Source organism: Pseudorca crassidens, chromosome 2, assembly GCF_039906515.1.
Source record: "Pseudorca crassidens isolate mPseCra1 chromosome 2, mPseCra1.hap1, whole genome shotgun sequence".
Lineage (NCBI taxonomy): Eukaryota > Metazoa > Chordata > Mammalia > Artiodactyla > Delphinidae > Pseudorca > Pseudorca crassidens.
This window is the reverse complement of record NC_090297.1, coordinates 87,829,149-87,842,401: the sequence shown is the minus strand read 5'-3', so window position 1 is coordinate 87,842,401 and position 13,253 is coordinate 87,829,149. Positions and strand designations below refer to the sequence as shown.

The 13,253-nt window shown below is 33.4% G+C and overlaps 1 protein-coding gene across 1 annotated transcript in view; it reads right to left on the bottom strand.

Annotated features, from left to right (window-relative positions):
* Window positions 1-301: 301 nt before the first annotated feature.
* Window positions 302-13,253, bottom strand: part of SLC35A3 (solute carrier family 35 member A3) — a 34,013-nt gene continuing 21,061 nt past the window's right edge. The window contains exons 6-8 of the mRNA XM_067727031.1: window positions 11,763-11,881; window positions 9,826-9,959; window positions 302-4,443 (exon numbers count right to left, since the gene is read on the bottom strand). Coding sequence (XP_067583132.1) covers window positions 4,353-4,443; window positions 9,826-9,959; window positions 11,763-11,881 — 344 coding nt within the window. The 3' untranslated portion in view covers window positions 302-4,352. The remainder of the gene's footprint in view (window positions 4,444-9,825; window positions 9,960-11,762; window positions 11,882-13,253) is intronic.

Sequence of the window (13,253 nt, the reverse complement as noted above, 5' to 3'; positions counted from 1 at the left end):
ATATTATTTTAGTAACATTTTAAAACAGCATTTTGTACAAGGTTACTTCAGTAATAAAGGTGGAAATAAAATCCTTTATATTGCTTATCATTTGATCTCTATGCATTGAATTGATAGTCACAATAGAAACAATTATATTCAAATTATGAAGAAAACTGGGAATTTCCTGGCGGTCCAGTGGTTAGGACTCCGTGCTTCCACTGCAGGGGGCACGGGCTTGATCCCCGGTCGGGGAACTAAAATCCTCCAAGCCGTGCGGTGCAGCCAAAAAACAAATATGAAAAAAATATATACCGATTACTGTAATTTCTTAACTTTGAGGCTAGCAAAGAGATAATTTATTTAAAGCAAAAAAATTTTAGACTGGTATCATCATACAGGTAGAGAAATTCTAATGAGTTTAAATAAAATCCAGTCTTTCATGCTAAGGCATAGGCTAGTAAAAAGGAAGATCACACACATGATAAAGGTAACTTGAGAGGTAGGGAAAGGCTCAGTGAGTCATTTTTGATATATAGAGAGGAGACTAATTCATGGTTAAGTCAAGCACGGGTGAACAGGGAAACAAGGAAATATAGGAAAAAATTTACATAGTTATGAAAATAATCTATTTCCATAAATCTACTGAATAGATAATAACTGGATACCAAAAAATGACAAAGAGAAATTTATCAATTAAAAAGCCATTTAACAAAAGACCAATTTACAGATTCCTTTGAATTATGTCCATAAAAAATTTAAATATACAAATCACAGCCCCAAACCCAAAAGAATCTTCCTAAACAAAGGAAATACACATATAGACAAATTCAGAATCCAAATCATTAAAAAAATAGTTTAAAAATCACAGTAAATTATATCTTATAATAAGAAATAAAAAACCAAAATGACAGTTATATACAATTGTTAAAGTTTCAAAATTTCAATGATGGAGCAATAGTACCATAATTTATTTAAATAAGTTCTGTTCACTAATACTTGTATAATATACCTATTTTAATATTCTGTTAGATAATGGATTTAAATAGCAAATGTTGAAACAATGAAAAAATTGAATTATATTCTTAAAACATCCTAATTTTGCCTATGTGTCCAAAATTGTGAATTACAGTAATGTCCTCCAGAAAAATCAGGTATTTGGTAAAGCAAGGCACATAGGACCAGGTTTTGATAAAGGTGCTTTTTCTTTGGTCCTATAATTACTTTAAATATGCTACATATCTGGGAGATCCTTAAGATGACTTTCGATATAGCATAAATAACTTTCATAAACTCTTTCTTATGTAGAGCATACATTCATATGTAATTAAATATTATGACAACAAAAGTGTAAATAAAATGAGTGATGCTAAACCCTGTTTTTAAAAACAAAACAACTCAGGTGACTATACAATGACATTTTAAAAGTCTAATAATTTGATATGTAGGAAAAGTGTATCAATTCTTAAGGATAGTTTGTATTACACTAAGTCTACTGAGCACAAAGTCAATTAATTTCCACTCAGATTCTGTCTCTTTAGATTCTAGTTTAAATATCAAACCACCTTTCCTTCTATGAAATTGTGACATTCAATATAAATTGATGTAAATATTTAAGTTTTGCATCTCTAAACTACATTTTCCACCATAAAAGTAGTCTACAATGTCTCTAAAAATCACTTATTATAGAATTGATAATATTACTGTGTTGATACATCTACATGTTGCATTTCAAAATTTTCTTCCAAAATACCATATTCTTAAGTTTTATAGAACTATCAGTTGGCACTCTTCTCCCATAAGTTAGCACATTTTTATAATGAACAAAGTAGTAACATGTAAACTCTAAAAAGTATAAGAATTTAAATAATCAAGGAGTCATCATTATAAAAGATTGATACAATAAGGCTTCTGGAGGTCATCAAAATATACAGCACACACAGAAGAAAACAGCATTATCTGTATATATGACATGATCTAGGATACAGGTCCACCTTCTCAAATGATTATTTCTTTATGAATCACAAACTACACAACCAAATCTCTAATAACGTTTTCAAACCTACTAGAAAAGCAAAATATAAATTATGCCTGTCTAATAAAAGTTTGCTTTGCAAATAGACTATTTTGCCCTTTCTCAGAACTCTTGATTACATTTTATAAACTTTGGTGGGAATCTTGAAAATTGTGTTATTTTGGACACCTGAAAATATATTACTATTGTAACTAACATGTCTGATGTCCAATAATTTGCTGTATCATTTTTTGAAGTGTTAAAATTGAGACTAAACCTGAATTAACAATTAATTATGAATGCACACTGAATTAACACATAAGTACCCAACCAGTACTTCAGTGTGAGCTGAACATAAATCTTTATATTTAGTCTTGAATTCTGTGCATTATAGGATTTAGATTTCCCTTAGCAGTAAGTAATAAGATGTAAGCCTGAATGTTGTTACAGTCTAAAAACACCATTCTCAAATTGTGGTAAAGTTATTAAATAAATACTCTAAAAGGTGGTCACTGAAAGTCGTAAGTCAGAGTTCCAGAAAGTTTGCTTGGTGCCAACTTGGAATCACCAGCAGATTAATTTAAAATACTTTGTGATTTTAAGCATTTTTTAAAACTCTGTATGGAATATATTAGGCTTTTGTCCTGTAGAGGCTAGGTTTGCCTCAGCAAAGTAACACAGCCAGTCCTAATTAGCCAAGAATAGCCAACAGTTTGTAACATAGTATTTTTCAGCCAAATTTTGTTTAACAAAATCCATTAGAATTATATAAAAATATTTATTTTTTACAGATTTATACTATTAGAACAGGAGACTTTTAAAAATATATAATGTATGAAAGAAAAAAATAAATTCCTATACATAATAGGTAATTCTGTCTCTAGTCAATAATTAAATTAAACCCATATTCCAATTTTAGAAAGTATTTGTGCCCACCTGTTCATTTGATCATTTCTGCTATATTTTCTCTCCCTGAACCAATTTATTAAATAACTCATGTAATTTGCAATCTCAACTCCAGTGCTAATCAAAGGGAAAGGAAACCACTATTGTATAGCAAAGCTGTGGCTCCTTCCTGGCAGCTTTTGTAGGGTCACAGAAAGGGAATTCAGAATTCAGCTGCCTCTCCCAGACATGCATCAGAGAATTCCTGGGAATGGTGGGTTTATGAGAGGCCTAGAAAGTTCTTCTGAGCAGCCTTGAATTTATACTTACAGTGCCATTTAAAATAATGTAATATCATGGCAATCTGGAATGTCTCCAAGAAAAGTCATTTTGGTCTCAATTTATTGACATCTGTACTACTATTTTTTTGGTTTTGTCAACAGTTGTACATTAAAAGAAGTTTTTACAGATCAATGAGTAAAATATTCATCTAAAAATGCTCTAGTTATTATACAGTATATGCTTTGATAGTTCAAAATTCTCCAAATGGAGACATTAGACAATAATTATTACTTTAAATTATTATGAGTATTTAAATTACATTTTAAAACTTTAATGGAAATTAACACACACAGAAATTTATTTTAAAGTAATATTAAGGATTTATCTGATTTACAGAAAAGAAATACAATTAAGAGATTAAGGACAAAACTCCATTAGTGTAAAAGTAACTGGCTACTATCTAGCACAGGAACAACTGGATTGCTTGCTTCCAGCAGTTCTGAAGCACTAAAAGATCTTAAAATGTAGGTGGAGAAATAGATGTGTATATTTCTTTACATTAAATTTAAATATGAAATTTATTGTCTGACAAATCAGACCCAGAATGTTACTTTATCAATTTTTATGCAGTTGAACATTTGTAACATATAGCAATCTTTTGTTTAGTAATCTTCTGTATAAATATAAAAATCTGAGATACATGAAAATGTTTTTCAAATCATCCTATTTCTTCACAGCTTTATAGGTAATTACAATTTTCAAACTTTGAATATCCATGTTATTTGATATATCTGTACAGAAAGAGTAAGATAAAAAACATTTAATAAGATTAAATATATCTAATTTGCAAAATTGATGTCTGACATTTGTTGTGTGCTCTTGCAAAGAATGCATAGGATATTTCTGCAGCAATCAAAAACATAAAATCTTTTTAAACTCAGATTTCAAGTTTCCTCCAATAATCTAATCCCTGGAAATACTTTCAAGTTTTGATTTCTTGATGCAATAGGCATTTTGTTACATATACATATATTTTATCCTTAAACTTTCATATTTTCAAACCATTTGAACATTATGATCAGATTCAGCATGATGATTTTTTTCTTAGAATCTGTAGAAGTCCTCTGTGCAGGATTAATGTTGAGATTCCTAGTGCACCATTGTGAAAAACCAGATAAAGACAGTATTACCACTATGCTTTAGTGGGATTTCCTGCAGGTTTAGGATCATAACCATATAGGAAAGTAGCTGTTATTACAAGGATGGCTCCAAGGAAAAAGACACTAAATAGATGAAGAAGAAATGAAAAAGAGAAAATCAGATTAAAAACAAAACAAGTCATATTTCTTTACTATAAAAACAAATATAATTTGGGACAAAATGTTCCAGTAACATGGCTAACAAATACTGAGTACTTACTACATTCCAGATATTTAGCTAAGTGTTTTACATGCATTATCTCATTTAGTTCTCACAACAACCTTATAAGGAAGGACTAGCACTGTCCTCATTTGTTTATATATGAGGAAACAGGTTTAGAGAATTTAAGTAATTTGCTTAAAGTCCCACAGCTTGAAGTGGGAGATAGAATTCAAACTCAGGTATGTTTAACTCTAGAGCCAAGCCTGCACTTTCATCCACTGTGCTATACTGTAGTCTCCCAAAGCAAAGATGTATAAAAGGTTGTATTTCATCTTTTTTCAAAACCATTTTTTAAAATTGAAGTATAGTTAATTTACAATATTGTGTTAGTTTCAGGTGTACAGCAAAGTTATTCAGTTATACATATATGTATATATAGTATTTCATTGTAATGTGCCTTTTGCCTATAATACATTGAATAATAAGAGATCTCGATTTTTTTAAAAATTTGAATATATAAAGGGAAAACTGCATTCTTTTCAAACCACAGTAAAGTTCAGTTTAAAATACAAGGTAGTAATAAGCAAAACTCAGGATTTTTATAGGATGCTTTACAAAAGGAAATAAGACTGAATGCAGGAAGACTTGGTTTCTTCTTTAGTTTATCTATCCATATATATAATATACCTTACTATAAACAGGAAATGAATTTAAACTGGTACTGGAACTCAAACTGAATGTAAACTGGAATATCAGTCTTAACTTTTAACATGTACATTCTTCAAAGTGCTGTTACAGGGACATGAATTAGTCTTGCTTTTACAGTTTTTATTAACAGTTTGAAATCACTCCCCTGCCTCAAAAAAAAAATGTTCTATAAGGGAAAAAGATCACTAATCCTTATTATGAGTTAAAGGGCCCTTCATAATATGGTCCTTCCAACCTTATCTCCCACACTCCACCCCACCCCATCTATAATTCAGCCACTCCATTTAGTGAACACAACATGCCTTTCAGGGCAGTATCCTTGTAGATGCTATTCCTCTGCCTGCAGTGTCCCTCCCAAGAAAACTGCTTATTCATAACAACTCAGGTCTTAAGTCTCCAAGACTAACTCCCTTAAGCAGAGTTACTCTATGGTAACACTTTATCACACTGTAGTAAATAATGTGTTATTTACATTCTGCTCCCTGCTGCCATGTGTTCCTCATTCATCATTATATTCCTAGTACCTAGCATATATAGGGAGCTTAATCATTATCTGTTATGATAAATCTAGTGTTGACTTGATGCAGATGTGTAACTTTTCAAACACCTTGAATACATATATACATATAAGATTAAGAGAACATAAAACTTCCTATAATGTAAATATCTTGAAGAAAATTACTACCACAGGAATATTTGGTAACTATTTAGGCTGCATAAGCTTCTGACTGAGCACTTTCTTTGTCAATCATTATGAGTTTCTCTTAACTTTCCAGAAATCTGGAATTGCATAGAATCACATGCTCAGTTGGAAAGTTGTCTGATCCAACTTTCTACCCACCGTAGGAACCCATTGTATGATATTTCTAACAGGATCTACTAGACCAGGGGTCCCCAATCCTGGCCTGTTAGGAACCAGGCCACACAGCAGGAGGGGAGCGGCAGGCAAGTGAGCAAAGCTTCATCTGTATTTACAGCCGCTTCCCATCACTTGCATTACTGCCTGAGCTCTGCCTCTTGTCAGTATCATGGTGAGTTGTATAATTATTTCATTATATATTACAATGTAATAATAATAAAGTGCACAATAACTGTAATGTGTTTGAATCATCCCGAAACCATCCCTCCCCATAAGGCTGTGGAAAACCTGTCTTCCACAAAACTGGTCCCTGGTGCCAAAAAAGGTTGGGGACCGCTGTACTAGACTATCTACTGTCAGGAAACCCCTGCTTCCCAAGCCAGCTATTTTTTAGGTAGTTCTGAGAGAAATAATTTTGTTAAGGAAAAAGCTATCAGAATTTAATATTTCAAGGATTTGAGCCCCCTCTTTCTAACGGAATTGTGTATATACTTCCATTGCTGCATTGATCATAGTTACAATTTATTCTCATGCCCATCTCTCCAGTCACTGTGATCTCCTTGAAGATAGAAAATCATATCTTATTCAGGCATTCCTGTTTTTCTAGGATCTAGTACACTGGCAGGCAGACATATAGTGGACACAATAAATTTTTGATAAAAGAATAAGCAAGCCTAAATACAAGGATGGTAATACCAATAAGCAAAATAATGAGCACAAAAAAAATAGGAAAGGGAATACTGGTAATATATCAGTAGAGATGTCTAGCAGTCAGTTGAAAATAGGGATCTAGAGTTATCTTCATAGAGAGGACAGGTAAGACATGGCAGTGGATGAGATAGATAAGAGAGTGAATGAAGACTGACAGTTACCAAAGGAACAATCAGAAAGGCAGGTACGGGGGTCAGGGGTACTACTTCTGAGAAACCAAAAAACTTTCAGGAGGTGAAATGGGTATAACAAAGGAAAATATATTATTATATTCACAATATAGATCATTGCATTTATTGGATAATAGAAGTTCTCCACAAAAGAAAGAATACATAAAGATGGAGGGCCTAGCTATCTATTTTAGGAAAAATAACCTGTCTTCTCCATCTGACTTGGTGTCCTATGCATATTCTCAAAACATTCATTCATTCAATAATAACAGTATCATTGTCTTTTCTCTTTTTAGCTTCACCCCAACATACCTTACATGCTCCCTCAGAAACATGGATTTACAAACACAGGTATGTAGCTTACTGAAAAACTCCTACTCTTTTGTCCCTCTGCTGGTTTACGTGATCATTTACTTGTTTATTCCCTGCATGATTTGAAGATTTAAAGTTAACACTTTGGCCTTATTTGATGTTTTTTTTTGAAAAAGGTATGCCTTTTTAAGTTACCCTAAAAATATACAAGTTCCAAACATTCTCAAATAATATTAAAGCATGTAATTTCCCCATTTAATACGTAGGGAATAAAGCATCACTAAGACATAGGTGCTAATTATTACGGTTGTCTCAATGTAAGTAATTCATTCCCGTATCAAGTTAAAAACATAAATACTTTTAAATTCATGCCTCAGAAAAATTACAGATTTCAACACGCATGTCCCAGACCTATTGTCCAAGTTGCTAGAGAAGAACCAAACCATAAATGTTCAATATAGAAACAGAATGAGCATATTACATTTTTCTACTATCAAATTCCACCCACAATCCTATCTCACTCTCACTAACACAAATTAATTTTACTAACTGTATTAAACTTTTAAGGTCTTGAACATTCATTCAACAAACATACTGAGTATCTATTATGTGCCAAACTCCAGCCTTGCTTACTTATTATCAGATGGTGGTAAGTCTTCTGAAGACAGGAGGAAAGAATGTTGGAAGAGGGGGTGCTTTTTCTTAGATCTCTTGATAAAGGGATATTTGAGCCAAGATCTAAGGACATGAGGGAGTATGCCATGTGAATATGTAGGGGATGCGTTTTCCAAGAAAAATAGGGCAAGTCAAAGCCCATAGCAAAGAAGTTACAATAGCAAAAAAAAAAAAAATTAAAAAATTAAAAAAAGGTAAACAAGAGGAAAGTAATATCAGGTAAGGATAGAAAGGTAGCTAAAAGCCAAAGCAAATAGGCTGTCGATGGTGACAACTTTTGAGTGACATAGGAAGCAATTAGAGGGTTTCTGAGTCTGATCTGATTTACACTGAAAAGAACCATTCTGGTTACTGAATGGAGAAAATTCAGGGACACAGGTGAAGAGAAGAAGCAAGGAGACAAGTCAGGAGACTATTTCCTTAATCTAGACGATAAATGAGGGTGACTTGGATCGTGGTGGTAGCAGTAGAGGTTGTGAGAAATGATCAGCTTCTGGAGATATTAAAAAGGAAGAATTGACAGGATTTGCTTCTGGATTAGAATGACATGTGAGAGAATAGTAAAGAGAAGCTGACGACCTTACTTCACTAAGAAAATTTAAAATTTCCATACATTTTAACTTCCTCTTATAAAGCTATCTATATCCATAGCTATAGAGTCTGCCTTCTCTGAGGTTACTGTGGATATACTGTGTTCCTATCTAAGTCAGAAAGGATTTTGGCCTAAGCAACTGAAAGAATGAAGGTGCTGCCACTTACTAAATTGGGAACCCTGACAGAGATGGGGAATGAGTTAGACATTGAAGAAAATGTCAAACAGACAATTAGATATAAAAGCCTGGAATTCAAATTTAAATTTGAGAGTTATTAGCCTATAGATGGTATTTAAAGCCGTGAGAATAGAGATCACCAAGGGAGTGAGTGCAGATATAAGAAGTCCAAGGACAGATGAAGAGAGTACTCCCGAAGTTTAGAGAACGAGAAGATAAGGAGGGGAGTGAAGTTAGAGGAAACCATGAATGGTATCCTGGAATCCATTAAAACATAATCTCATTACTCTGGGATTACAAATTAGTAATTGTAAAAAAAATAGAACTTTATTACACTTTACTCTTCCTCACTCTGTCTTCTCTCTTGGCATCCATGACACTACACGATCCTGGGTCTCCTGCCTCACCCATCATTCCTTTTGCAATTCTTTTTCAGACTATTCTTCTCCCTGCCACCACCTAATTGAATTTTCTCATGAGCCACCTTCTCTATATAAACAAACTATCCTCTTCAAGAATGTCACCTACTCTCTTGGCTTTAGCTATATAAATTCTTCATTTAAAAATGTAATTATATGACTTATTTTATGACTTTTATGACTTATTAACTTTTAAAAATATGACTTGTAACTTTGGGGAAAAAAACCTATTCAGATCTATTGAGAAAATTCTGGCGAGCCAAATTGTATAAATTGCTTTCCAGTGTTAGATTTTTTTTCATGCATTTAGTTTGAAACCTTTTTAAAAAGATAGTTAAATGGGGGGCTTCCCTGGTGGCTCAGTGGTTGAGAGTCCGCCTGCCGATGCAGGGGACACGGGTTCGTGCCCCGGTCCGGGAAGATCCCACATGCCGCGGAGCAGCTGGGCCCGTGAGCCATGGCCGCTGGGCCTGCGCGTCCAGAGCCTGTGCTCCGCAACGGGAGAGGCCACGACAGTGAGAGGCCCGCATACCAACAACAACAAAAAAAGATAAATGAATCTTACTATATTTCTTCAAAAGTTGTAATAGAACAAAATTTTTCAGATTAGATCTTATGAAAGACTCTTATTTTTCTATATACTTTTGGAGGTTTAAAGAAATGGAAAAGAATACACTACCTGGTTGGTACGAAATCTTGTAGCCAAAAATAAGATATCAGTGTTGATAATATTATGGACAGAGAGGTTGCAAATCCTTTTAAAATGTTATCCGCATACTTAATAACAGCAGCTATTACAAGGCCTCCCAGTGCCTGCAGAAGTTTTAAAAGATTATTTTAAAAAATAAACATATATAAAACTGCTTTTCAAAACAATCTCAATGAAGCTTCAGACTTTGTCCTATAACCTAATCCCATTAAAGTAAGTGATTTTTATTAAACATCTCATAACAAATGGACTTATAGGTTTTGTTCAGTAGCCCCCTTATTTCAAAAGGTATCTGACAAAGTAACTACCAGCATAATCTGAAGTTTGTTATAATGGAGTTTGACCATATTATGAATAAAACATCTATCCTCATCCAATTTAGTAATTAAACATCACTTGTTCAGACAAATGTGGGAAAATTGGACACACTGATTAGTGAAATATTTTTACTTTTGATTAAAAATAAACTGTAACTTGAAAGTTATTTTACTAGCCTTTTAATAGCCTAACTTGGATTTCTTCCTCTAGTTTCTTCCCATTCTAATCTACCTTTCATTGCTGTCAGATTACTCTTCCTAAAGCACTTTAATCATTCTCTTTAAGAGTGAAGAATTGGGCTTCCCTGGTGGCGCAGTGGTTGAGAGTCCACCTGCTGATGCAGGGGACACGGGTTTGTGCCCCAGTCCGGGAAGATCCCACATGCCGCGGAGCGGCTGGGCCCGTGAGCCATGGCCACTGAGCCTGCACGTCCGGAGCCTGTGCTCCACGACGGGAGAGGCCACAACAGTGAGAGGCCCACGTACCGCAAAAAAAAAAGAGTGAAGAACTTTCTACCAAATCCCTCTCAAATTCCAAATTGTGGCTACTTAAATAACAAAGTTTTACCATATCTCATAGTTTTGTTTTCTACCGAACCCTACATATCAGCTCCCAAGTCTGGGTTACCCACTTTCACTGTACCTCTTCAAATGGTAGAAGCTTTATGAGAGAAAGTCACAAATTATGCCAAGTGAGCTCACTACAGATTGATGTTTGAGTCCTGGTATTTCTTAGCAGTGTTCTCATTCCCCTATTTACTCCCTCATACCAACTGTACCAAACCTTCTAATTTTTCTCAAGTCTTTAGCCCCTCTTAAGGAAAGAGAGCTTCCCTCCTTGATAGGATAAAAGCCATCATACATAAACTCTCCTGACTTACCCTATCTCTACCTCAAATTTTCTCTGAATTTTCACTACCCTTGTCTCCTTTTCTCCTATATTAAAAATAGAAGTATCCTTCCTGCTTTCAAAACACAACTATCCTTTGCTACCTTCACCCATCCTCCCTAAGGGACCTTGTTTCTTACAGCTTCAAATACCTCTAGAGAAAGGCTTTGTGAAGGCAGCGACTTCTATCTTCATTTTTGTATCCTCCAGAGTACTCAGTAAGTATTTTTTGAAGATGAAATTACTCAACCCTTGAATAATTTCAAGTTATAAGCCGAGGTAATTTGATAGGAGTACTCCAATATGTAACCAAAATGTAAACTATAAACTGTTACAGATTTAAATATCTAGACCTGCTTCTTAAGCCTGAAATAGCTGACCACAGACTTCCTGTAAAATGATCAGAACAGTAGAAAAATTACAAGTTATATTTCTCCTCAGCTTTCAACTTTTATTCTTAAACTTGCATTTTCGTTATGTTAAATTTAAATACCATAAAGTTCATTCATGATTCATTTTCAAATAAGTTTTCATTACAGCATTTAGATCAGTTCTATTTTAACTTCCCTGAATAAACTAGAGATAATGAGAGTACTGATAGGAGGGACCCTTCTTCCTTATATCAGTATATCATAGCTACTTTGATTCTCTATATTAAAATAAAATTTATTAGCATAAATGTAAGACTTTAAATGCTTTACCTGAAGAACAACAACTATCCAGGTCAGCCAGTTATACCCCTGAAAAAATCCATTCTTTGATACCAGTTCTCCATCATAAACATATACACCCATTAATCCAAATATACTCCCAAAGAAACCTAAAATAAAAGTAAAGTCTATGTCAAACATCATTTAGTTTGCCTGGAGAGATATTTTTCTATAAACATTCCAAATAATTTTAAACTTAACTTTTCCTTTTCAATAAAATTGGACTACTTTAAAATTTTTTTACTTGTATAATTATATAAACTTAAGAAAAGTATACTTAGTACTATATTATGACTGTAATATAGACATGGGATATATAAAAGAACAGAGATTACCAACTTTGGAGGACTGAAAAAATATAGTGTATACATTCCAGGACGAAATGGCTCTCCCATTCAAATATTTCTAAAATGCTCACTTTTGGTGTATTTCATTGTATCTTATATCTTCCTATTGCTAGATCTAGATTTTCATATATTCACATTCATACATGCAGATATAATAGCTCAGGTATGTGGTCCAGCATTTTCCTCTATTTGGAAATTTTGGATGTACAATAATTAATAAACAAAAAATTAGAGCTAAGAAACAGTCAGCCATAGGCAACATCAGAATGTTGTTATTGAAGTCTCACTGTTAGGGAAAGTCAGCTCAGTGAGAGCCTGAAATGTGTCTTATTCACTGCTGAATCCCTTACTTCTACCACAGAGCTTATCACATGACTACTGGATCTAAGATTTCCTGGAGCAATCCTAAACTATGAATAAAGAAATGGATATTACAGGGGTCATCTCTTTGGGGCAGTCTGTAGTAAGATATGCAAAGAGTGCAGGGTAAAGCAATTTTTTATAAAGCCGCAACTACTCAAAGTATTCCACAGTGAAAAAGAACTAAAAGGGATGTGAAATGTTCTTTCTAAAATTTTATTTATGCCAACTCTATTATTTTAATATGTCTAATTTAGAACATGAAAAAAATACAAAATCACAAAAATAAACACTTCCAAGGGTATTACTCATATCTTTTTTAATTATAAAAATAACACTTGATAATTTAAAAAAATGTATAGAGTACAGGAGAGTATACACATGTCAGTATGTACAGATCTACTGCATTCTTCTATCAGTTGCGTAATATTCCATCGTACGGACAATAACAGTATGAAATACACATATAACGCCACATGCAACAAAATGTACTAAGTGCTTTATGTATGTTAACTCATATAACAACCCTATGAGGTGGACACTTCTAGTTCGTTTTACAGATGAACAAACTGAAGCAAAGAGAGGTTAAATAAACTTGCCCAAACTCATGTTGCTGGTTAGTGATGGATTCAAGATTTTAATCCAGGCAGAGAGGTTTTGAAGTCTATGATCCATTTAATCATATTGATAATTTATTTAACCAGTATTCTAAATGTTTTCTATTTTTCACAATTGTAACCAATGCTGAAATGAATAAACTTGGACATTTATCTTT